General features: G+C 44.8%; 2 protein-coding genes across 12 annotated transcripts in view; one reads left to right on the forward strand and one right to left on the reverse strand.

Annotated features, from left to right (window-relative positions):
* The window catches only part of LCA5L (lebercilin LCA5 like), a 41,369-nt gene extending 33,709 nt beyond the window's left edge, over nt 1-7,660 (forward strand). Inside the window, exons 4-7 of the mRNA XM_074389270.1 lie at nt 227-311; nt 1,085-1,188; nt 1,357-1,474; nt 4,158-7,660. Coding sequence (XP_074245371.1) covers nt 227-311; nt 1,085-1,188; nt 1,357-1,474; nt 4,158-4,885 — 1,035 coding nt within the window. The 3' untranslated portion in view covers nt 4,886-7,660. The remainder of the gene's footprint in view (nt 1-226; nt 312-1,084; nt 1,189-1,356; nt 1,475-4,157) is intronic.
* Nucleotides 4,770-26,500, reverse strand: part of GET1 (guided entry of tail-anchored proteins factor 1) — a 43,015-nt gene continuing 21,284 nt past the window's right edge. For 9 of the 11 annotated variants that reach the window (XM_074389260.1, XM_074389263.1, XM_074389261.1 and 6 more), the window contains 4 exons: nt 18,090-18,255; nt 16,360-16,427; nt 14,911-15,025; nt 11,186-12,203 (listed from right to left, as the gene is read on the reverse strand). In XM_074389260.1, coding sequence (XP_074245361.1) covers nt 12,130-12,203; nt 14,911-15,025; nt 16,360-16,427; nt 18,090-18,255 — 423 coding nt within the window. In that variant the 3' untranslated portion in view covers nt 11,186-12,129. Of the gene's footprint in view, nt 4,854-11,185; nt 12,204-14,910; nt 15,026-16,359; nt 16,428-18,089; nt 18,256-23,266; nt 24,220-26,500 lie in introns of those variants that run through there. The other 2 variants (XR_744821.3, XM_074389266.1) reach the window with 2 other exon arrangements.

A 26,500-nucleotide genomic window follows, 5' to 3' on the forward strand; every position in this document is an offset into this window, starting at 1 on the left:
TGCAAGGCTCTTCAAAAATGCTGTCTCAGTCACAATAATGTGTCACTTTGTTTAAAAAGCTAGTACTTTTTGATGTCAGGAATGGTATATGATGATATGACCTATTTCTGTTTCTTCTAGAATCTATAGATACTATTCAGAGGATACTGAGCTCATTTAAATTGCTTTTAAAAGAAATCAAAGTTGACAAAAGCAAACAAAAAATTGGTATTGTGGTTCTCTTTAGGAAAAGGATCGTGAACTTGAAATTAAAAACATCTATAGTCATCGAATACTTAAAAATTTACATGACACCGAGGACTATCCAAAAGGTGCGTTTTAATTACTTTTGCTCAAAGTCTATTTTTAAGTAACTAGTCAGATTTTCCTAATTTATATAACCAAAATAATGGATATTTTTAAAAATCACTTCAGTAGACATTAAAATACATTTTGTGATTCTAGAAGACTAATGAAACTAGTATGGTGAGATCGCTAGAAAAGAACAGAAATTCTGCTGCTTCTCCGAGAAAGCACCTAATGGCAGATGACGCGAGTGTAGTTTACTTTCAAATGCAGCAACCTCAAATTTCCTTGCCTGCCTTTGTTTGTTTCTGGTTTATAATTTAGAATAGCAGCCACCAGAGATGGTGAATCAGCCAAGGGGTTGTTGAAATGATATAATTTCCTTCACTTTTCAGGGAGAGTGCAGTCTAGATTGAGTGGTCATGTGCCTCAGCATGGACAGTCTAACCACTGACAGTCCAGAGCTCTGCCACAGGAGAGCCCGGTGGCCTGGCCTCTCACAGTTACATGTCTGTAGTGTTGAATCCCTTCTGCAGAGGACAGCCTTGTCCTCAAACAGCAACACCATTTTATCCTAATACCTACTTTGTACTCTAACACTGTGCAGCCCAAAGTAAGACAAAACAAGGGTCCTGGAGGGAAAAACAGGAAACTAACAAATGCTAGCTATATACTGAATATTTAGAAACTACTTAGTATATTTTATTATTACATTGCATAAATATTATTTTATGCTTAAAATCAATATTGCATCCAAATGTAAAATATGTTTCTTACACATAATTTACCTGTTCTGTAGTTTCTTCAACAAAATCAGTCCAAGCAGACAGAAAAAGTTTACCGTTCACAAGTATGAGACACCAGGCAACCCAAAAATCAGATGTTCCACCTTTGACAACTAAGGTACAGTAAATTTAGAATCTTGCGGTGTCTAATTAAACATGCTTTAGCAAAAATAAATTAGGCTACAGTCACTGGTTCTATGTGAAAAGTATTTGTAAGTCCTTAGAATAGAATGCAAATTATCTAGATACCCCCAAAATGTGTTTGTGCTGCTTTTCTAAATTATAGGGTAAAAAGGCAACAGGAAACATTGATCACAAAGAAAAATCAACTGAAATAAATCGTGAAATTCCTCACTGTGTCAATAAACTACCAAAGCAAGAGGATTCTAAGAGAAAATATGAAGGTAATTTTAACAACTTTTTGAAGTCTAATTTGATTTTTTTAAATTGTGAATTACCATATATATATATATATATATATATATATATATATAGCACACATAAAACAGCTGGGCATGGTGGCTCACGCCTGTAATCCCAGCACTTTGGGAGGCCAAGGTGAGCAGATCACCTGAGGTCAGGAGTTTGAGACCATTCCTGGCCAACATGGTAAAACCCTGTCTCTACCAAAAATGGAAAAATTAACTGGGCATAGTGACAGGCACCTGTAATCCCAGCTACTGAGGAGGCTGAGGCAGGAGAATCACTTGGAGCTGGGAAGCGGAGGTTGCAGTGAGCCAAGATCGCCCCATTGCACTCCAACCTGGGCAATAGAGACTCCATCTCAAAAAAAAAAAAAACCTCATAAAACAGCTTCCAGAATTATAATAAAAGGAACACCTGTGTACCCAGTGCCCTGCTTAAGAAACAGTGCATGAGTGCTCCTTGGAACACCCATGGGCCCTTCACAGTCATATCCCCTTGCCCTGCCCACCAGAAACAACCACATCTTGGGTTTTATGCCAATCATTCCCTTCCTTTTCCTCACGGGTCCCTGTCTTCATAGGTGTCTGTATTTGTCTGCTTGGGCTGCCGTAAGAAGAAAATACCACAGACTGCTGGCTGAAACAGCATTTGTGTATTTTCTCATGGTTCTAGAGGCTGGGAAGTCCAAGAACAAGGTTCTGGCCATCTGGCTTCTGGCCAAGCCTCTCTTCCTGGCTTTAGGTGGCCTCCATCCCAATCTGTCTTCATAAGGCCTTTCCACATGAAATGCTTGCATGAGGCAGGGTCGGTTGAGAGCACCAGTGCTCTGGTGTTTTTTTGTTTCAACATAAGACATTTGGGAGGGAGGAATACAAACATCCATTTCATAACAATATCTTTACATAATATATTCAGCTTTGAAAAACTGAATAGCAAATTATTCAAATCCAGCTGAGCAAAGAGCAATATTGCCACTTTTGAATACAGACTTCCAGGAAAAGGACTCCAGCTTCAACTCCCCTAAATGTACAAGGGCCCAATCAGTGGGTGAAGTCATGAATTCTCATGGGACTTAGAAAAGCCGTCAGATCCATGGCATCTGGCAGGGCTCTTTTGGGCAGGCCCAAGAGAGCTAAGGCCAAGGGAATGGGCTGCTCAGAATGTCCTGTTCGAAGATCCCCAAAGCTCACCTCCAGCTCTTGGGAGTAGGTGGAAACAAACTGCTTCCGTGGGGTACGAGGCAGCATGGAGAGCCCTCATTGGCATGGAGCGCCCTTAGGCAGCATGGAGAGCCCTCACTGAACACGTTGGGCATTCAGCAGAGGCCCAAGAAGGGCCACACCTTAGTTGTGAGGGCAACCTACTGTGTTTAAATAACACAACAGTTTGACAGAACTCACCAGTAAAGCCACTTTCTCTGTTGCAGGTTGGTGGAAACTGATCATCAGTTGCAATTATGCTGTGGTCACTGGTGTGTTTAAGTTTTCCGCTATGTTTCAGTCCATTGTCCTAATTCATATTGTCCTAGAAAGTCTATCCATTCATTTGACAAATATTTATTGAGCATACACTATGTGTCAGACACTGTTCAAGGCATTAGGGATACAGCAGCAAGCAGATACAAAATACCCTGCTTATATTCTAGTGTGGGAACGTCTTTCCCCATCAGTTCACATGTATCCAGATCATTGTCTATAATGGTCTAGAATTTCACAGACTGCACATGCCATACCTTATTTAATCATTATTCCTTTGGCGGATGTTTAGGTTTTATCGTTACTAAATTATGCTGCAGTAAATAAACATCATTACACTTACCTCTGTCTATTTTTGTAGGTTCATTCTGAGAAGTGAAGTTGTTGGGTCTAAGAGTATATTCACTTAAAATGTTGACTGATACTGCCAAATCCCCATCCAAAAATGCTGTGCCAGTAACACACCCACCAGTGGGGATCAAACATTCCAATTTCCCCATTATTTTCACTAGCTCTAGAAATTATTTGCCAAATGGATGGATGAAAAATGTCCTCATTGTGTTGTGTTTTGTTTTGAAACAGCTCTGCTTTGTTGCCCAAGCTGGAGCGCGGTGGCACAATCACAGCTCATTGCAGTGCTGTCCTACTAGGCTCAAGTGACCCTCCCACCCTAGCCTTCTGAGTAGCCAGGACTACAGGCAGGCACCACCGTGCCCAGCTAATTTTTTTAAAATTTTTTTTGTAAAGTCGAGATTTTGCTAAGTTGCCCAGGCTGGTCTCAAACTCTTGGACTCAAGCAGTCCTTCTGCCTCAGCCTCCCAAAGTGCTGGAATTACAGGTATGAGCCACTGCACCTGGCCCTCATTGGTTTAACTGGCACTGCATCCAGTTAGGGATATTAAACGCCTATTAATGACCTTGTTGGCAAATTTTATTTCTTCTTCTATGGATATCATTTTTATTTTGGTTTCATAATTCCCATTTGCTTGCAAAGTTCTAAGAAACTATATAGCACATTTGTTAGCACCCTTCTCTGTAACCTATTGTCTATGCATCTATTTTCTTACCTTTTCTGTCATTTCAATGTGCTTGTGAGGAGGTGCAAGTAAGTGTACTAAATATGCCATCTTGAAATAGAGATCCATTAATTTTAAACAGCACTAAATTGCCAACTTTTCTAATATAGATTTATTAAAGGAAGATAAACATTTGGAAGTACAAGTACTACTGGAGAATTTGGGAAGACCAAAAGGCAAAAAAGAAGCTCAGGAAAGGAAAACCATTTCAGTGAGCGAAGAGCAAGAACTACCCCCGACAATAACTGACGTTATTCATCCTGAAAGAGAAACCAATCAAGATGATCCAGTAAGAGAAAAGTTTGAAAGAAGCATGCAGAGCAATGACATGGATGACACACCTGGCAGATGCACTGCTCCCTACACGAAAGGCCCCCTCAGACAAAGAAGGCATTACTCATTCACAGAAGCAACTGAAAACCTGCATCATGGGCTTCCTGCTTCGGGTGGGCCAGCCAATGCCGGCAACACAAGGTGCAGTCATAGTACAAGCAAGCATCTCAGTAACAGAGAGGAAAGGGAGCTAGAGCATTCTGACAGTGGGTATGAGCCCTCATTTGGTAAGTCTTCCAGAATAAAAGTGAAAGATACAACTTTCAGAGATAAGAAAAGCAGTCTCATGGAAGAACTCTTTGGATCAGGCTACATCTTGAAAACTGATCAGTCAGGTTCTGGTGTTACAAAAGGCTCAGAGGAGCCTTTGCGAAGTAAGGAGTTGCATGACCTGCCTCCCAGTCAGTCCTCTGCCAGCAATGCATTCGGAGACTCCAAAGTAACTGTGGTAAATTCTATTAAGCCATCGTCACCTACAGAAGGAAAAGGGAAAAGAATTCTCTAAATACAATCAATATCCTAATGCATTCTGATTTGATATAATGCTGTTTATGTGCCTTGCATCTTATGTTTGAAATGTGTGAGAGAGGGAGTGTATGTGTGTGTATCTTTAAGTACTTACATTGACTTTCGATAATTAAATTTTTGTTTTACTGCTAATCTAGTAAAAAATCCATTTTAGGCAATAATAACGCTTTAAATACAAATTTACATCTTTACAACTGAAATAACCATTATCTTCTAGAAGACTGGTTTATTATATGGTTTTAGTATTCTGTGGGACTCCATAGTTGGTAACTATAAGGTAGCCAACCCAAGACATACGCATCTCATACACAACAAAATTTATCAGCAATCAAGTTGAGTTGTAACTGAAAAACATGGAAGCAGGCCAGGTGCAGTGGTTCATGCCTGTAATCCTAGCATTTTGGGAGGCCAAGGTGGGGAGATCATTTGAATCCAGGAGTTCAAGACCAGCCTGAGCAATATGGTGCAACACCATCTCTACAAAAATTGCAAGAATTAGCCAAGTATGGTGGTGTGTGCCTATAGTCCCAGCTACTTGGGAGGCTGAGGTGAATCACTTGAGCCCAGGTCAAGTCTTCAGTGAGACGTGATCATGCCACTGCACTCCAGCTTGTGCAATCGGAGTGAGATCCTGTCTCAAAAAACAAAAACAAAACATGGCAGCAGCTTTGGAAGGGAACAATATGATCAAAAGACTTTTCATTTAAAAAAAAAAAAAGGCTGGGTGTAGTGGCTCACACCTGTAATCCCAGCACTTTGGGAGGCCAAGGTAGGTGAATCATCTGAGGTCAGGAGATCAAGACCAGCCTAGCCAACATGGTGAAACCCCATCTCTACTAAAAATACAAAAAATTAGCCAGGTGTGGTGGTTCACAGCTACTCGGGAGGCTGAAGCAAGAGAATCACTGGAACCTAGAAGGCAGAGGCTGCAGTGAGCCAAGATCACACCACCACCACCCTAGCACCTAGCACAAAATACATATACATATATATATATAGAGAGAGAGAGACAAAATAATATACATATATATATATATATATAGAGAGAGAGAGAGAGAGAGAGAGACAGAGACAGAGAGAGAGAGAGAGAGAGAAATTACCAAGCTTAGTTTTATGACAATCTTTTTTTTTTGAGACATAGTCTCACTCTGTCACCCAGACTGGAGTGCAGTGGTAACAATCTTGGCTCACTGCAACCTCCACCCCCGACCAAGTTTCAAGCGATTCTCATGTCTCAGCCTCCTCTGAGTGGGATTACAGGTATGTACCACCACACCCAGCTAAGTTTTGTATTTTTAGTAGAGACTAAAAATGGTTTTGCCATGTTGGCCAGACTGGTCTTGGACACCTGACCGGGTGATCCGCGGCCACCTCAGCCTCCCAAAGTGTGGAAATTCACAGGCGTGAGCCACCACAGCCAGCCTTGAAAATCATCTGAGTCTCTCTTTTCCAGCTCAGCGGGGTATCCAATGTCCTGCCTTTGTAGGTGCTGCTTTCCTTGTGTACACCTGAGATCCAGTGTCATTTATTGACATTTGTTGCATACCTGTGTTGACCATTTTTCTGTTAATCTTGTTCTAAAAGCCATAATTTATTCAAGCTAGCTGCTCAGTCCTAATATATTTACTAAACTTAGGATATTTTAAATTAGGACTATAAAAAGGAGGCTATACTCCCAGCCTCGTTTTATTTGGCTTGCCTTTATTTAGTTAAAAGGGCAACTTGGTTTTAATCTAGACTATACTATTTCCAATGATGTTTATGGGTTGGTGTGTAAGTAACACATTTTTAAAAATTAAGAATAGTAAATAAACTTTCAAAAGGGCATAAAAGTCATTGTATTGATGGGAAAACAATTGTATTTAAAACCAAAGTTGGGTCAGACATGGTGACTCACACCTGTAATCCCAGCACTTTGGGAGGCTGAGGCAGACAGATCACTTGAGGCCAGGAGTTCAAGACCAGCCTGGCCAACATGGTGAAACCCCATCTCTACTAAAAATACAAAAATTAAGGCTGGACGCAGTGGCTCATGCCTATAATTCCAGCACTTTAGGAAGCTGAGGCAGGTGGATCACAACATGGTGAAACTCTACTAAAAAATAAAACTTAGCCGATATGGTGGCAGGCACCTGTAGTCTCAGCTACTCGGGAGGCTGAGGCAGAACGATCACTTGAACCCGAGAGTCGGAGGTTGCAGTGAGCTAGGATCACACCACTGCACTCCAGCCTGGGTGACAGAGCAAGACTCCGTCTCAAAAACAAAAAAAATTAGTTGGGCATGGTGGCACATGCTTGTAATCCCAGCTACCTGGGAGGATAAGGCAGGAGAATTGCTTGAACCTGGAAGGTGGAGGTTGCAATGAGCCAGGATCGCGCCACTGCACTCCAGTCTGGGCCACAGAGCAAGACCTTGTCTCAAAAAAAATATAAAAAATAGGCTGGGCACCGTGGCTCACGCCTGTAATCCCAGCACTTTGGGAGGCCGAGGCGGGTGGATCACAAGGTCGAGAGATCGAGATCATCCCGGTCAACATGGTGAAACCCCGTCTCTACTAAAAATACAAAAAACTAGCTGGGCGTGGTGGCGCGTGCCTGTAATCCCAGCTACTCAGGAGGCTGAGGCAGGAGGAATTGCCTGAACCCAGGAGGCGGAGGTTGCGGTGAGCCGAGATCGCACCATTGCACTCCAGCCTGGGTAACAAGAGCGAAACTCCGTCTCAAAAAAAAAAAAAAAAAAAAAAAAAAAAAAAAAATATATATATATATATATATATATATATATATATAAAGTATATATATTTATATATAGTAAATTATATACTTTATATATACTTTATATATATATTATATACTTTGTATATATACACACACACACACACATATATATATATATATATATATATATATAAAATAAATAAAACCAAAGGTAAGTATTGCAATTGGCATATGCTTTGATCTTTTATGAAAACCAAGGTGGAATGAGATAGAAAAGAAGAGGGGTGAGGGAGGGAGTTAGAGTTCTCATAGGCTCATAAGGGGAAATATGCAAATGCAGTGAGATGACATAGTGGCCTGAATTCTGGAGAAAGTCACTAAGAGGACTCCTGGAAATGGTATGCTGAGTAACATGACAGTGTCTGCTCCAGCTTCATAGCAGATAGAGGATTTTTCAAGGGATCTTTTCTTATGCCCACCCACAATGAAAACACAAATAATGTTAAATCAGAGCTATTTAGAAGTGCTTGTATAGAAAACTAATTTAATAGAAATAGAATCTAAGCTGTCTTTTTCTAGTCATCTTAACTGTATGCATAGGAAAAGTTAGAGGGTGATAGATTAACATGCTAACTTTTTATCTCTGAGGTATGAGATTGGGGCCCATTTTTATTTTCAGTGTTTCCTACTTTGGCTTTCTTTTGCATGTTTTCTAAATGAACATAACTTTACAATCATGGAAACAAGATTTTAAAAAACAGATCCATTTCCTGAGCTCTGACAGAGAAGGTACTCTGACACTCTTGCTGTACCAACTATAAACGTTTCTAAATCAGCTGGTCATCGAGTAAACACTAAATACAATCAGACACCCAAGGAAGTAAACAAAGCTCTCAAGTAAGCTTCTGCCTAAAGGGCAGTTGCCAAAACTAGAGAACCGAACATCACAGAATCCTCCTGAGGACAAAACCCAGACAGCCCAAGTTAGGGGGCTCCTTTTCCATACAATGCTGGGACCTCCCTGGGATCTCCAGCTCAACGAACTAAAACATTAAGAACGCAGACTCGGGCCGGGCGTGGTGGCTCAAGCCTGTAATCCCAGCACTTTGGGAGGTCGAGGCGGGTGGATCACGAGGTCAAGAGATCGAGACCATCCTGGTCAACATGGTGAAACCCCGTCTCTACTAAAAATACTAAAAATTAGCTGGGCATGGTGGCACGTGCCTGTAATCCCAGCTACTCAGGAGGCTGAGGCAGGAGAATTGCCTGAACCCAGGAGGCGGAGGTTGCGGTGAGCTGAGATCGTGCCATTGCACTCCAGCCTGGGTAACAAGAGTGAAACTCCGTCTCAAAAAAAAAAAAAAAAAACAAAAACAAAAACAAAAAAAACGCAGACTCTTTACAGGTGGCTCAAGCCTGTAATCCCAACACTTTGGGAGGCCAAGGCAGTGGATCACTTGAGGCCAGGAGTGTTGCTCTGGCCAGCTTGTTGGCACATGCCTGTAGTCCCTGCTACTCAGGAGGCTGAGGCAAGAGAATAACTTGAACTCAGGAGGTGGGGGTTGCAGTGAACCGAGATCGTGCCACTGCACTCCAGCCTGGTTGACAGAGCAAGACTCCATCTCAAATAAATAATTAAATTAAAAAAATAAAAGCTAGCATGAAAGACATGCAACTCTTCCTTTCACTTGAACATTTAGGGGCCATTATTGAAATTAGGCACCAAGGTTGCCCTAATTCCAACATTTTTGTGTCTTAAAGAATAGGGAGCCCTGGGGAGAGGCAGAGAGGCGGGGGAATGGCCAAGTCAGTGGAGCAGTCAGCACACACACATGTATTCATTACATCTGCGGCCTCATACAGGTGTAGTTCTTGATGCCCCAAAACAATTAAAATAGTAACATCAAATATCACTGACCACAGACCACCATATAGATAATGAAAAAATGTGAAATGTGAGAATTACCAAAGTAATTTTTTTTAAAAAAGCAGTAAATAGGTACTACTTTTATCTTTTTAGGTATTACTTTTATAACTTTAAAACATTTATCTTAAAAGCACATATATTAATAGTCATAAATGCATGGACTATCACCGGTAGTATAAGAAACTGGTAACAGAGGAAAACTTTGGGAAATTGGGTGACAAGAGTCATAAGATGCACATTTACTGGAGTCCCTTCTCTATCGTCTGAATTCAGCACCATGTTCATCATATGTTAAATTGTAGGTTGGGCATGGCTCACACCTGTAATCCCAGCACCTTGGGAAGCTGAGGTGGGCGGATCACCTGAGGTCAGGAGTTCAAGACCAACCTGGCCAACATGGTGAAACCCCCCCCTCTTACTAAAAATACAAAAATTAGCTGGGTGTGGAGGCACGTGCCTGTAATCTCACTACTCAGGAGGCTGAGGTAGGAGAATCACTTGAACCCCGGAGGCAGAGGGTGCAGAGAGCCAAGATTGCACCACTGCACTCCAGCCTGGCAAAAGAGTGAAACTCTGTCTCAAAAAAAAAATATATCATTTTTAAAAAGATACTATAGGCCGGGCACGGTGGCTCAAGCCTGTAATCCCAGCACTTTGGGAGGCCGAGGCGGGTGGATCACGAGGTCAAGAGATCAAGACCATCCTGGTCAACATGGTGAAACCCCGTCTCTACTAAAAATACAAAAAAGTAGCTGGGCATGGTGGCACCTGCCTGTAATCCCAGCTACTCAGGAGGCTGAGGCAGGAGAATTGCCTGAACCCAGGAGGCGGAGGTTGCGGTGAGCCGAGATCGTGCCATTGCACTCCAGCCTGGGTAACAAGAGCCAAACTCCGTCTCAAAAAAAAAAAAAAAAAAAAAAGATACTATAATGTAAAACAAAAAGGACATTTACATTTCCCCCATTTAACCATCACAAACTATTCATGCATAAGTAAAGTTAATAGCTGTCAACTAGGAATTTTTTTCCTCTAGCCTCAGTGAGATTTGCCAAAATTCTTGCAACAGTAACAGCTGAATGAGTATGTCTTCAAGAGATAAGGGTCTCAGCAGGATACTGTACACAGATGTGTGATCCAAACAACACCTCCCTGTGCACGCTCTGCCTGGCCAGTGCATTGTTGACTGTCCCACCATCATTTCTGCCTGCAGCTCACTCAGATGGAAGTTAGGCACGTGGCCCCTTGCTGCCACATTTCGTCTGAGGGAATAGTCCCTGTAGCTTCCGTGTGCTGCTATCATCTGCTCCTCAGGTTGGCTCCTCATCCTTTGTGGGCAAAATGTATCCCGGGTGGTGAAGGACACTGGAAGCTGGGCTGCAGGCCCTCCATCAGGCTGCGGCCATGTTCCCTGCTCTCAGTCCTTTCTTAAAGCTAAGTAAACATGGTGCTGGGTAAGCCTGCAGTGCATGTGAGTTTGAGTAAGTGGAACCCAAAAGCCGCTCTGGTGGTCTTCGGTATGACAATAAACTAAAGGACCACAGCACTTTGTCTTTTCACAGTCCAATCAGCTAAAATAATGACAAGCTACTTATTCGATTAGGGAAAAGAATACAAATATGAACCTGCAAAAACTCGTGACAGAATTCAGCTTTACTGTGATACATTACTCAGTTAACAGCCACTCGTCAGTTGCAGATGGCTCACAGCAAATAGTGGCTGTAAGGCAGGAAGTCACACAAGCATTTGCCAAGATTTTAATTAGAAAAAAGTGTTTTAAAAAGCATTAGCAGAATTATACTTTGTGGGCCACACAGCTTATTGGTTCAGAATAATTTAATCAGGCCTTAAAGGTCTGTTTCCTATGTTCCATTCTAAAGAGCATAAATATTAAACGCTTAGAAAATACACTTCATTCAAAATGCTTTAAATACAAAACACAACTTGAGCACAAAACAATGCATTATGGTCTCATGGATACATTTACAAAACACTGTAATGAAAAATTAACAGCCTCAAGTAAATAGATAATACTATACAGCTTTTGCTCAAATGACATTTTAAACAAAGGGAGAAAAAGCCCAAGCAATGTCAATTAGTGTTCTTTTAGTTGTACTGAATGTGATTAAAGAAGAAATTCTCAAATTCTTAGTAGTGGTATTAAAATTAGGTTACTTTCTAAATTGGATTAAAAGCAGCACCTAAGTTTTCACAGAACTTAAGTTGTTGGAAAATTTTGACTTTCCAGCTGGCAATATGACCACAATATATGAGAGTGCAAATCACGTGCGGTGGCCGGAGATGCCCCTGAACGTTTCACATTTCATACAGATCTAGGACGGTGTTCGCTAGTATACACATTTCATAAACGGGACTTTCTTGGCTCAATGACAAGTGTAAAAAATCATGATTCTTATAAGAATCTCTCAAAGTCCAAGAACAAACATATTCAAAAAAAAAAAAAAAAATCTAAACTGTGTACTTTTGTTTCTTAAAAAAAAAAAAGTATAAATCACATTTTTAACCTAATAAGAGAAAATCCATTTTTAAAAGCCTCATAGCTGTATCCATCTTCCTGTTCAGCTGAACGGATGAAGCACAATAGCCACAACTTTGTTACAGACTAAAATCCAACAGGTAATTCCAACACCACCTGAAAATAAAGAAATGTGCTATGAGAGAGCGGGCTAGCAGTGCTGTCCACACCGCCTCTGCTGTCACTAACTCACAGCCAAGAGAGTACTGCCATTCTTTTTGTTCGAATTAGTCACTTTCTATAGAATCACAGGGCTGCATTCTTTACTAAACAGGAATTGCACTCAACAGTGAACACTGGGTTGAATTTCCCTTTCCTGCCAGAGAGATGTGCATTACTATTTATGATATTAATAGATTCCAAAACCAAACCTGTAAGATTATTTATTTTCCCTTTCTCAAGAAAGCATTTTAAACAAACCAATGTCTACCTATACCGTTCTTGCCCCATCAATACTGGAGAGGCGCACACATTCTCCTGTCCAGGAAGACAGGCTGCAGGAGCGGCCCATAGCCCTGCTGGATGCATGGAAGGGTGGCTGGATGCTTCTCTGGCCGGCAGCACAGAGCTCCTGGCCTGGGCCCAGCTGTGTCAGACAAAGGAGAGGGGAAGGAAAGGGTGGGGAAGGGGACAGGGGTGGTAGCTACATTGGGAGTCTTGGAAATAGTCATTCCTGGTCAGGCTCAGTGGCTCATGCCTCTAATCCCAGCACTTTGGGAGGCCAAAGCGGGTGGATCACCTGAGGTCAGGAGTTTGAGACCAGCCTGGCCAACATGGTGAAACCCCATCTCTGCTAAAAATACAAAACATTCGCTGGGCATGGTGGCATGTGCCTGTAGTCCCAGCTGCTCAAGAAGCTGAGGCAGAACTGCTTGAACCCAGGAGGCAGAGGTTGCAGCGAGCCAATTGTGCCACTGCACTCCAGCCTGGGTGACAAAGGGAGACTCTCTCAAAAATAAAAAAGAAAAAGAAAGAGTCTTTTTGTTGATATGGTATTCACCTCTAGCATAACCACAAATCACAGCCAAAGACCAGCAAGGATGTGTGCTGCAGCATTATCTTTAAAAGTAAAAAATTAGGACCCAAATAAATACCCTTCATCAGGAAAACTTGCAAATTATGACCTACTAAGTTAAGAATAGCTACTGAAAATTCCTTAATAAAGAAATCTGCTGGGCACGGTGACTCATGCCTATAATCCCAGCACTCTGAGAGGCTGAAGAGAGAGGATTGCTTAAAGCCAGGAGTTTAAGACCAACCTAGGCAACAAAGCAAGACCCCATCTCTATAAAAAACATTTTTTGGCCAGGCGCGGTGGCTCAAGCCTGTAATCCCAGCACTTTGGGAGGCCGAGGCGGGTGGATCACGAGGTCGAGAGATCGAGACCATCCTGGTCAACATGGTGAAACCCCGTCTCTACTAAAAATACCAAAAATTAGCTGGGCATGGTGGCGCGTGCCTGTAATCCCAGCTACTCAGGAGGCTGAGGCAGGAGAATTGCCTGAACCCAGGAGGCGGAGGTTGCGGTGAGCCGAGATCACACCATTGCACTCCAGCCTGGGTAACAAGAGCGAAACTCCGTCTCAAAAAAAAAAAAAAAAAACAAACAAACAAAAAAAACAACTAAGTCATGTGGGAACAGACTTACCCTACGAAGTTAAAAACAGGTATAAAATGTTACGTGTTAGATGACCTTAACTATATCAAAATAAATTGGGGGAAAAAAAGACAAAGAAAAACTATCATAGCATTAAAAGCTAATGGGAATCTTATTTTTTATTTTTTTGAGACAGAGTCTCACTGTGTCACCCAAGCTGGAGTGCAGTGGCATGATCTCAGCTCACTGCAACCTCCACCTCCTGGTTTGAAGTGATTCTCCCGCCTCAGCCTCCCGAGGAGCCAGGATTACAGGTGCCCACCACCGCTCATGGCTAATTTTTTGTACTTTAGTAGAGACAGGGTTTCACCATGTTGCCCGGGTCGGTCTCAAACTCCTGAGCTCAGGCAATCTGCCCACCTTGGCCTCCCAAAGTGCTGGCACTACAGGCATGAGCACTGCACCCGGCTGGGACATTTAAATAATAGCTATATTCCTAATCATTCTAGAGTGACATGTACTACTTTTGATATCCAAAAAAAATTATCTTCAAAAATAAAGGAATGTGGCCGGGCATGGTGGTTCATACCTGTAATCCCAGCACTTTGGGAGGCTGAGGCATGAGGATCACTTGAGATCAGGAGTTTGAGACCAGCCTGGCCAACATGGTGAAACCCCATCTCTACTAAAACTACAAAAATTAGCTGGGCATGGTGGTGCACACCTGTAATTTCAGCTAATTCGGAGGCTGAAGCACAAGAATTGCTTGAACCTGGGAGGTGGAGGTTGCAGTGAGCCGAGATCGCACCACTGGACTCCAGCCTGGTTGACAGAGTGAAACTCTAGCTGAAAAAAAACAAAACAAAACAAAAAGAAAAGAAAATAGCCAAGAGCAGCAAGTGCTACAGAGAGGCCAACCATAATAGGGACTGAAAAGACACAGGATTTTGGAACAAGAGGTAGCGTTTCAAGAGGGTATCAGACTTGTGGTATTGGGCATGAATCCTGGAAACAGACGGACTGAATTCCAGCTTTGTTCCTTAACATTCTGGTGACACCGGACAGCTGAAGTAACTTTCCTAGACCTCAGTTTCTTCACGGAATGAGACACAAAACCCCGCTCACTAAATAGACGGTGAGGAGGATGTCAGGCTAACTTAATGTTCTACCACACACTTCTACATAAGCCTATCCACTCTTCCACTGTATCTTCCAGAAAATTCTTACCTGCTACTCTAGTAGGAAAGGCTACCAGGCGGTCTAGAGGGGTTATCCATTTACTCGGCACGACAGCCACAGGAACAGAATAGTACTTCCAAATGAGTGAGATCATCAGGGCAGCCTGGAAAGACACCTCTGGTGAGTGAAGCAACCTGCCAACCACACAACCCACAACACAACAGGAAGACGGGAAAATGCGAAAACAGAACCAGGAAAACCCTCCAGACTGAACCATCTCAAGCCTGTGAACCCAGCCGCCACAGATGACAGATGAACACGCATGGCCATTGATGTCCCCTGGTGAAACCTTGAAGTGCAATCAAAGACGAGCTGGACAGCATGTCTGGAACACTGCCAGCAAGTAGGTGAGCCTTCACAGAGCAACTGCCATTTCACTGGTTTAGGATGAATATAATCTACACATACTTCAAATTAGCTCATAAACTAACCAAAGTCTCCCATAACACGGGTGTGCTTTTCTCACTGAGTATCTCCTTTGAGTAGCTGGACTGTATGCAAAATATACCTTCTCAGTGACAAAAGCCATCCTTGAAATAAACAGCGAATTTCCCACATACAACAGTGTAAGCAAGGCACGCAGAGGTCAGCATGTAAGCTTCAATGCTAGGGGATGCCTTATTTCCCTCCTTCCCCCAGCAGCATTCCTTCAACTGTCGTCTGTCCCCTTTCTGGCTTGAACAGGCCACTCAGAGGAGGAGACATGGAGGAGGGAGGGAAGAAGAGGAGACGTGAAAGAGGGCTGCTGGCCTAACTCCCTCGTCTGCAGGCAACCTATCTCTTAGCAAGTGGCAGTGCCTCAGGATCAATTTCCTTAAATATAACCCCGCAAACTAAGTTTTCTGGGGATGGGCTGGAATCTGCCGACTCAGTACTAGATCACACAGTACTGCAACTCAGATGTTTACGGCAGCTGCTGAAGGTGTCTGGGCAGCACAAATGCATTCTTGGGCCAAAGCAGAGCCCAGCAACAGCTCCAGGAGAGGCCACGTGGGGTAAGCCTCAGACAGGAAGCTAGAAGCCAATTCCAGTCAGAAAACCTGGTTCTCTACCAGGAGAGCGAAGAGTGCCCATGAAGTAGACCAGTTACCGAGTAAAGGCCAAAATGATTGAAAATCTCAGAAAAAAACGAAGTCATCTCTAAGCTGCTCACTGCGTCCTGCCAGTCCTTCAAACCGCACTGGGATAAAGGTATGGCAGAAGCTCTCCAAGAAGTTACTTCACAGTTCACCTGCCAAAAAGTCCCAAACTTTAACAATTCTCCTCTAGAGAAAGGCTTTCTCACTTAGAGAGTGTTCAGAGCTCCATGTGGGCAGGACCACACGACACAACAGCTGAAGGTGGAGCAGCCCCAACTCCCGGCCTGGATCTGCAGGCACCGCTCGAGGCCCGGGGTCCCCAACTCCAATGACCCTGGTGACACTCCAGCATACTTACCTGCAATACGTAGAAAGCCACACTTATCACCCATTTTATCTTGGCTAATTGAGCTGTCCGAGCTTTCACTGAAAGGAAAAATAGGATAAATAATTATGTCAGTCCTGAAAAATTAATGAAATATTCAAATACACAGAAATGTTATTTTCCCTTATAAAATGGTTTTATAGGGGAACAATCACTCAATATATTGATGGAATAATCCACTCAATACATTTAGAAAATATAAAATAGGGCCGGGCGCACTTTGGGAGGCCGAGGCGGGCGGATCACAAGGTCAAGAGATTGAGACCATCCTGGTCAACAAGGTGAAACCCCGTCTCTACTAAAAATACAAAAAATTAGCTGGGCATGGTGGTGCGTGCCTGTAATCCCAGCTACTCAGGAGGCTGAGACAGGAGAATTGCCTGAACCCAGGAGGCGGAGGTTGCGGTAAGCCGAGATCGTGCCATTGCACTCCAGCCTGGGTAACAAGAGCGGAACTCCATCTCAAAAAAAAAAAAAAAAAGAAAGAAAGAAAATATAAAATAGAATTTTTTAAGTCACCTACCACCTCATTATGCCATTATTTAAAATAGAATCACACTCAGATTGTGAGATTTGAATACCTTTAATTTTGAAAACTCTTAAAATGACTCACGGAATGAAAAGTTCTACCAACAGGAGTAAATTTCCCCCTCTATTTCCCAGTCTGCATAGTACATGAATCCCTGGTGGGAGTCCAGCTTGTCCTGTGCCTGGACAGGCCCCTCTGTCTGTTTTCCTGGCCACAGAGACAGCTCTCCGACTGGGCACACACCAACAGGGTCCCTCAGCACACGGGCTACCCTGAGAAAGCGCTCTTCATCACAGGAGACTGTGCCTGATGGCTACCCTCGGAAGAGAACACTGCTGGGCATTTTTCTAGAGAGTGGAACAAAAGCCTCTGGGAATCCACTGTGAGACTTTTTTCTGGGCTTCTCTCAGAAAAGAGATGAATTTGAAAATGAAAACCCAGGCCGGGCGTGGTGGCTCATGTCTGTAATCAAAGCACTTTGGAGGCCAAGGCAGGCAGATCACCTGAGGTCGGGAGTTCAAGACCAGCCTGACCAACATGGTGAAACCCTCGTCTTCAAAAAAAAAATAAAATTAAAATTAAAAAAAAAAAAAAAAGAAAATGAAAACCTACAATAAAAAGTTGGCTCTGAGGAAAATCTGAGAGGATCTTAGATGTTTCTGTGCTTAAAAAGCAAAGGATCGCCGGGCGTGGTGGCTCAAGCCTGTAATCCCAGCACTTTGGGAGGCTGAGGTGGGTGGATCACGAGGTCAAGTGATCAAGACCATCCTGGTCAACATGGTGAAACCCCGTCTCTACTAAAAATACAAAAAATTAGCTGGGCATGGTGGCGCGTGCCTGTAATCCCAGCTACTCAGGAGGCTGAGGCAGGAGAATTGCCTGAACCCAGGAGGCGGAGGTCGTGGTGAGCCGAGATGGCGCCATTGCACTCCAGCCTGGGTAACAAGAGCAAAACTCCGTCTCAAAAAAAAAAAAAAAAAAAAAAAAAAGCAAAGGATCACCAGCAAATAAGGAGAAAGTAGTAATTATTACTGAGTTTCCACCAGATAACTTAAAAGTTTCCATCAACATTCAGAACTTCAAGAAGCAAAGCGTATATTCTAGGAATCTTTACATAAAGACGTCTTTATTAATCAGTTCTCATGAAGCCTTCAGGCTGCGACAGATGCAGTACCATGGGTTTTGAGCTTATCCGTCATCTTGTTGATCTTTCTTTCCAGCCTGGCGTATCTGGCAAACTCGTCCATCATGTTGACCGTGGAGAGCTCCTGCTTCATGTCCTGGATCTCTGCTCTCATTTGTGACTCCTGCTCCGCGTCCTTCTGCAGCACCCTGGACATCTGGACAGCGGGGATCAGCGCCTTCCAACGTGGCCCACAGAAGGGTACCCCAGTCCCCCCCACCCAACCTTATTTCTATGCCCTGACCACTCTGTGACCCAGCCAGTTGTGTTTCCCTGCAGGCCTGAACCCAAACTGGGGCCGTGAATGTTTCCAGGACCAATAAAGAGATAAAGAGTGAAGGCCGTTGCTGGAGAACACTGGGAGAGTCACCCTGCCGAGAAACACCTACAAACTCGCCCCGCGTGACCACGTCCTTAAACTCCCACACCCACTCCATAACCCAACACCCTGGCGGCAAACATCCCTAGCTAAACGTCCCTTGCTCTCACTGGCTGTCCCAGGACTGCTGCAGCTCCTTGAAAGTTCCCTTCAAATGCTGCGGACTCATCACCCTGGCGTTTAGCGCTTCTTTCTTTGGAATCCCAGCCGGCCCCATCTCCAGACAGCCTGGAGCAGCCCCTTGAGGGAACTCCCCTGCCACTGCTTTTGAGGAGACTCCAGCATGGGTTTGGCCAGACAGAACTGATAGACCTTCCTCCAACATCCTACTTCCACCTCTGCAAACTAGGCAAGCTGCCCTCTACCTACACAGCCAGCCTGTGCTGCCTTTTATGGTTCCCTATAACCACCACACACACACACAAAACAACAACAACAACAACAAAAAAAAACCCTCATATTTAAATTGCTATTCAAACTATATTTTTCATTTTGCAGTTATACTCATGAATTGCTCCAATACAAATGTATGTCTCTTTCACTATAAGTAAAATTGCAATTATGAAATGAAAATCAAATCCATCAGAGCTGTTATTCCAGTGACAGGGAACATGTATCCTCTCCTCTCCCTGAAGAATTCAGACCTAGATTAGACATGGTGGAGCAAGATGCAGGCGCAGGGTAACAGTGGTGAGACAGGGCCCAGGGCAGAGTGTCAGCACCCAAGCGCAGTGCAGAGGGCCTTCCCACAGAGTGGCACCCTGGCAAGAGGCATCAGGGTCGAGCACGGTGATACAGGGGTTCCCAACAAAGGGCAGCCTGATTCAGGAGTCAGGGTCTGTAGAGTGAGGGGGATGGACATATAAGATGAGAAGGAACCCTGCCAGTGTCAGAGCCCAGGTGGGACGAGGTGTGCATTCACACGGGTAACACCAGAACTTAATTACAAAGGGGGGATCACAGAAATGAAAACATTGAGGGGAATGGAAGCCAGTCTTCTCACTTTCAGCAAAAACACTTAGAAAGATGCCTCAGCCCGGCACGGTGACTCAGCCTGCAACCCTAACACTCTGGGAGGCCGGGATGGGAGGATCTCTTGAGTACAGGAGTTCAAGGCTGCAGGCTACAATGAGCTGAGATCGTGCCACTGGACTTCAGCCTGGGTAACAGAGCGAGACATTGTCTCAAAAAAAAAAAAAAAAAAAAAAAAAGAAAGAAAAGAAAAGAAAAGAAAAAAAGGCCAGGTGCGGTGGCTCACGCCTATAATCCCAGCACTTTGGGAGGCCAAGGCAGGTAAATCACTTGAGCCCAGGAGTTTGAGAGCAGCTTTAGCAACATGGTGTAACCCTACCTCTACAAAAGATGCAAAAATTAGCCAGTTTCATAATCTAGTCTCTAAATAAATAGATTTTAAAAAACGAAAGAGAGAAAGGAAGGAAGGAAAGAAAAGAAAAAAAACAGAAAAGAAAAGAAAGTCTGTCTCGGAGAGGACCAGAATGCATCTTGTGGTGATGACAATCTGTGGTTTCCACAGATAGGCAGAGAAATATAAAGAGGTACCCTCCCCAGGCACCCTCCCCTGGCTGCTCCCTTTGAGCAGAGGGGCTCCGCATGACCTGGGGACCCGCCTGTGCCACCCCCGCAGTCCCCTGTTCCCCGCACCAGCCCCAGCCTTCCACTCTACAGGGAACCGCCCCAGGCCAAGGCCACGGGAGGGAAGGGACGACTGGAGCGCAACGAGTCGGCAGTGGCCGCCAGGTGGCGCCCGCCGACCTGCCGGGAAGACCCAGTCCAGGGACTGCGCGGCGCCCCAGAACCAGGTCCAAAAACCCCTCGGAGGCGCCTCTGACACCTGCCCCAAGGGATCAGCGAACATCCCCAAATCCCAGTCCCACACAAGCGGATGAGACACAATGAGAATACAGCACTATCTCTCAGATATCGCTGCCAAGCATCAGACATGCCAGTAGGCGTCCATTCCGGGAAAGCAATGCCCTCTAATACTCGAAATGACAGCCATGAAAGTCGAGGGAAGACCGAGAAACTCCTCCAGATAGAAGGAGACGAGAGGGAAGGAAATGCAACCCGTGATTCCAAACTAGGTCTTTTCCCTGTTAAGGACGTTGCTGCAACACGTGGGAAACCTGCATAGGGCCTGAGGATCAGATCCTAGTAACGGACTTGATGCCTGTATTCGATTTTGGCTCACTGCAACCTCGACTTCCTGGGCTCAAGCGATCCTCCCCTCTCAGTCCCCTGAGTAGCTAGGACCACAGGTGTGCACCACTATACGTGGCTATTTTTTTTTAATTTTTAGTAAACACAGGATCTCACTGTGCTGCCCGTGAACTCCTGAGCTCAAGCGATCCGTCCGCTTCTGCCTCCCGAAGTGCTGGGATTATAGGCGTGAGCCACCGCGCCCGGCCTCCAAGATTCTTTTGCATACCCAACTATCTGGAAATGACGGGGTTCCGGCTGACAACTCCCAAAAGGGTCAGGAAACAAAACCAGTTCTTTGTACTGATTGTATGCATAACTTTTCTGCACATTTGTATTTGTTTTGAAATTTTTAAAAAATTAAAAAAGATGAAATGTTATAGCGTATCTAAAGTGTGCCTGGCACACAGCAAGCGCACAATACATGAGTTCCCCCACCTTCCAGCTCACAGCCCCCCTCCACCTGCCGCAATGTAGGGGCAACTGTCCAGTTAGAGCTGTAAAGCTGAATCCGGTCACCTGAGGGTGTCTGCGCATGCGCATGTTCCCAGGGCGCCCACTGAAGCCCCCTAACAGCGCCAGCGCAGTGTGTTCGCTGCCGCAGTTTCTGGCAGGCCTTGTGCAGGGAGTAGGGGGTCTTCAAATCCAGCTCTCTTTGTGGTGCCTCTGCCCTGGCCACTACCCAACACTCTAACTACATGAGCTATATATGCTCCTGCCTGATCCACTCTGGAGAAAGAAATAGGAATGGGCGAAATTCTTAGACGAATCACCAAATTGTTCAAAAGCAAGGAAAATCTACAGACACTGCTAAGGACTTTTTGATAATATCACCTTATACAAATTACACTTCAATAAATCTGACTTTTAAACCATATTTTAAAGAGAAAAAGAGGTTTCAAGACATTATTTGCCATTATAGGGTATACACAAAACTCAGGAATGCCAGGTGAGTAAAGGCGGAAGGGTGAACTTGAGGAAAACTGAAAGCAGCTTTTTAAGGTTAGCAAAAAAACTGGTGCTTGAAAAAAGTAATTACATCTATTTTACAATAAAAGTAATTACTATGAAAGTCTGAGCCAGATGTGGTGGTTCACTTCTGTAATCCCAGCACTTTGGGAGACTGAGGCAGGAGGATCGTTTGAGCTCAGGAGTTCACGACCAGCCTGGGCAACATGGCAAGATCCTATCTCTACAAAAAAATTAAAAATTAGTCAAGCATGCTAGCGCATGCCTGTGGTCCCTGTGGCCCCAGCTACTTGGGAGGCTGAGGTGGGGAGAGGGGAATCGCTTGAGCCTGGGAAGTTGAGACTGCTTTGAGTTATGATGGCACCACTTCACTACAGCCAGGGCAACAGAGACCCTGTTTGTTAAAAAAAAAAAGTTTTGAAAGTATGAATTTGCAAATATATATCAATGTTAATCCAAGAGCCACATACAAGTGTTAGATTTAATAAGATATGAATCTAAATAATGCAAATATTAATTTTTACAACAAAAGTAAATCTCTGGAGTCTTTGTATGTACTCAAAGCCCACCTTCCAGACCATTAAAACCCACAGTCGGCAAAAACAAGCTGTAAAGGGCACAGCTTTTCAAGGACCTGTAGATAGGCCACAAGATACTCTGAAGCAGAAAATGAGTTTATAAAATTCTTATGAAGATGACTCCGGCATGGAGGAAAAAAAGGGAGGACCAATTCTTCCGTCCACCTTAGAAAGATGCTGGCAGCCAATCTGTCTCAGCTCATGATGTCCTCCTGCCACTGTCAGCCGCAGATTCTGTCCAGGTTCAATGTCCCCTTTGCCAACAGGCAAAATGCCGAGGCTTGACTTTGGGGTCACCCTGGGGAGATTCAAAGTCTCACTCCACCTCTCTCATTCCCTTGCTAGGAATTAACTGATGGCATGAAAACGTGCACAGCCCCTGCTTGTCCCTGCCACCGGAGGAGTAGGAAACCCAGGAATCACCAACTCAGGTCACCCTGAGGTCCCCGACCACAGGGGACAGAAAACTCCAACCCAAGAAGCTCCAGACCCTAAACACCCCTAAATGACGTTCTCAGCCAGGACCCCCACCAGTAAGGGCCGAGAAAGGGGCAGCTCTCCAGGCTGCCACGGCCCCTGTCCTTGGCTGCTGCCCCGGCAAGAGCCCCACAGGAAGCCCTGCCTGCACATGCGCATTTCACCAGCAAGCTTCTCAGTCGGAGGGCTCTGGGGCAGGTCCTACGACGCAGAGCGTCGTCCCTCTAAACTAATACTGGAGACCATCCCCAAGCCTGGTCCCTGGCGGAGCCTCACTAAGCAACTGCTCTGAGGAAACGGGTATGGGGGCAGGTTGCTCTAAGGAAGACTACGACAGAGGCAAACGCTGCAACATCCTCCTCTTGCTTCAGTTCCCTAGAGGGAAAAGGAGTGGCCACTCTTTATAGCAGAAAGTGAAGGATAATTTAGAAAATGTTACATCTGAAACGGTGCTCAACCCCATAAACCTAGAAGGCAACCCGCGAAGCGTCCTTTTTTTTTTGCAAAGCTAGCAAGGAAGGGCCTCCTGGCGCCTGCGCAGTACATACGGCTTGCAAGAACCCTTAGCCTGCCCCAGTCCTGGGGCACCTGCGCAGTGCGTCTGGTTTGCATGGACTATGAGCCCCCGCCAGTCCTGGGACGCCTGCGCAGTGCATGCTGTTTGCATGGACCTCGAGCTGGTTCCTGTCCTGGGACGTCTGCGCAGTACATGCTGCTTGCGTGGACCTCGAGCTGGCTCCTGTCCCGGGACGTCTGCGCAGTACATGCTGTTTGCGTGGACCTTGAGCCCGCGCCAGTCCTGGGGCGCCTGCGCAGTCGTCCGGTTTGCAATAACTCCAAGCCAAGCCAGTCCTGGGACGCCTGCGCAGTCGTCCGGTTTGCATGGACTGAGCCCGCGCCAGTACTGGGGCACCTGCGCCGTGCACGCTGTTGACGTGCACCTTGAGCCAGCGCCAGTCCTGGGGCGCCTGCGCATTGCACCTCCCCTGCACCTGCAGAGCCGGTGCTCAGCAAAGGCGTCTTTGTTCCCCTCCTATAGCTGAAGAAAGTCTCGGACCACGTACCAAATGAATTGGGCTCTCTCAACCATGTGTCCTGTGCCAAGCTTGAAGAGGAGAGATACCCAGGAAAATTCGAACCACGCCAACACTAGGCATCCCACCCCCACCGCAGTGGGCAGCTGAGATCACTTTCCCAGGACCTTGTGAGGCTTAACTGGCCCAAGGACTTCTGATACTTCAGACCTCCTAAAGGGCCTCACGCGGGGAGGATGAGTGCGGCCTAAACTTGCTGATGACATCAGTACGCTCCCTCCCTAACTTCTGCCAGGACAAAAGCTTTAGAAACAATCCCGCCGGGCACGGTGGCTCAAGCCTGTAATCCCAGCACTTTGGGAGGCCCACACGGGTGGATCACGAGGTCAAGAGATCGAGACCGTCCTGGTCAACATGGTGAAACCCCGTCTCTACTAAAAATACAAAAAAATTAGCTGGGCATGGTGGCGCGTGCCTGTAATCCCAGCTACTCAGGAGGCTGAGGCAGGAGAATTGCCTGAACCCAGGAGGCGGAGGTTGCGGTGAGCCGAGATCGCGCCATTGCACTCCAGCCTGGGTAACGAGAGAAACTCCGTCTCAAAAAAAAAAGAAACAATCCCAAGGGAGGTTATAATCTAAGTACCTGAGCGCGGCCACATCCCTGAGGGCACTTGTTTTCCCAATTTGACTGCTTGTCATGAGTCTTTCCCACTTGAATCCTCAAATCCGTGGCTGTGATGAGGCAGCCTCTGATGATGGTGAAGGAGCAACATTTGACCCTACTCAAGACCAGTGAGCTCCTTAAAGCTTTTTAAAGACCTCACCACAAACCCAGTGACCAGGCCAAATACCTGTTACCAATTGGAGGGGGCAGGGTGTACTCTGCTAGGATATTATGTTGTCCTTCTGAACCTGGCTGACAAGTGTTACACCCAAAGGGAAATGGGTTTAAGAAAGCTAACTACATTGGGATTAGAGAGGCCTAAGCTTGTAGGAGGCAGCACAGGATGTGGACACAGGTCCTGAGTTCCAGAGCAAGACCCTGCCTCTAAAAACAAATTTTTTTATTTCAGAAGATGGAGGGTGGGAGGAGGGAGAGGATCAGGAAAAATAGCTAATGAGTACTAGGCTTAATAACTGGGGGACAAACTAATCTGTACAAAGAACTCCCATGACACAAGTTTAACTACGTAACAAACCTGCACGTGTACCCCTGAACTTAAAACAAAAGTTTTAAAAAAATTGTTGGCCAGGCACAGTGGCTCATGCCTGTAATCCCAGTACTTTGGGAGCCCGAAGCCGGTGGATCACCTGAGGTCAGGAGTTCAACACTAGCCTGGTCAACATGGTGAAACCACCTCTCTACTAAAAAAACCACAAAAATTAGCTGGGTGTGGTGGCACATGCAGGCAGAAGGATGGCTTGAACCCAGGGGACTGCAGTGAGTCACAATCACACCACACCATTGCATTCTAGCCTGGGCAACAGAGAGAAACTCTGTCTCATATATATATATATATATATATATATATATATATATATATAGTAACAATAAAAGGAACTAACTCAACAACAAAAAAATAAACTGGATTTTAAAAGGGGGCAAAAGATGTGACTAGACATATCTCCAAAGATAAATAGATGGCCATAAGCATCTGAAAAGATACTCAACATCACTAATTATTAGGGAAATGCAAATCAAAACGAAAATGAGATACCGCCTTCCATCCATTAGGATGATTAGTATATTAACAACAACAACAAAAAAAATGCTGGGTGTGGCGGCTCATGCCCACAATCCAAGCACTCTAGGAGGCTGAGATGGGTGGATCACCTGAGGTCAAGGAGTTCAAGACTAGCCTGGCCAATATGGCTCTCATCTCTACTAAACCCCATCTCTACTAAAAATACAAAAAATTAGCTGGGTGTGGTGCACCAGTAATCCCAGCTACTTGGGAGGCTGAGACAGGAGAATTGCTTGAACTGGAGAGGCAGAGGTTGTAGTAAGCCAAAATTGAGCCACTGCACTCCAGCCTGGGTGACAGAATGAGACTCCATCTCAAAATAAAAATTAAAAAAAAAATTTTTTTTAATAAAAAAATAAGAAAACGAAATACATGTTGAAGGATGTGGAACAACTGGAACCCTTCTGCACTGCTAGTGGGAATGTCGAACGGTGTGGCTGCTATGGAAAACAGTAAGATGGTTTCTCAAAAAAATTAAACATAGACTCACCATAGATCCAGCAATTACACTTCTGGGTGTATGTCCAGAAAAACTGAAAGCAGAGACTCAAAGAGATATTTGTAAACATTTTAGCGTTATCTACAATAGTCAAAAGGTAGAAAAAACCTGAGTGTCCACAGACGGATAAATGAATAAACAAAATGTGGCTTATACACACAATGAGATACTATTCAGCCTTAAAAGGGAAGGAAATCATGACCCATGCTACAACACAGATGAACCTTAAGGCTACTATGCCGACTGAAAGAGGCCAGACAGAAAAGGAAAAATACTGTCAGATTCCCCATATATGAGGTCCCAAGAGTAGTTAAATTCATAGAGACACAAAGTACAATGGTGGCTGTCAAGAGGAGGTAGGAATGGAAAGTGGCTGTTTAATGGGTACAAGATTTTCAGTTAGAAGAGATGAAAAAGTTCTGGGATGGAGCCGGGTGTGGTGACTCATACCTGTAATCCTAGCACTTTAGGTGGCAGAGGAGGGTGGATCACTTGAGGTCAGGG

Source organism: Saimiri boliviensis, chromosome 18 (assembly GCF_048565385.1).
Source record: "Saimiri boliviensis isolate mSaiBol1 chromosome 18, mSaiBol1.pri, whole genome shotgun sequence".
Classification (NCBI taxonomy): domain Eukaryota; kingdom Metazoa; phylum Chordata; class Mammalia; order Primates; family Cebidae; genus Saimiri; species Saimiri boliviensis.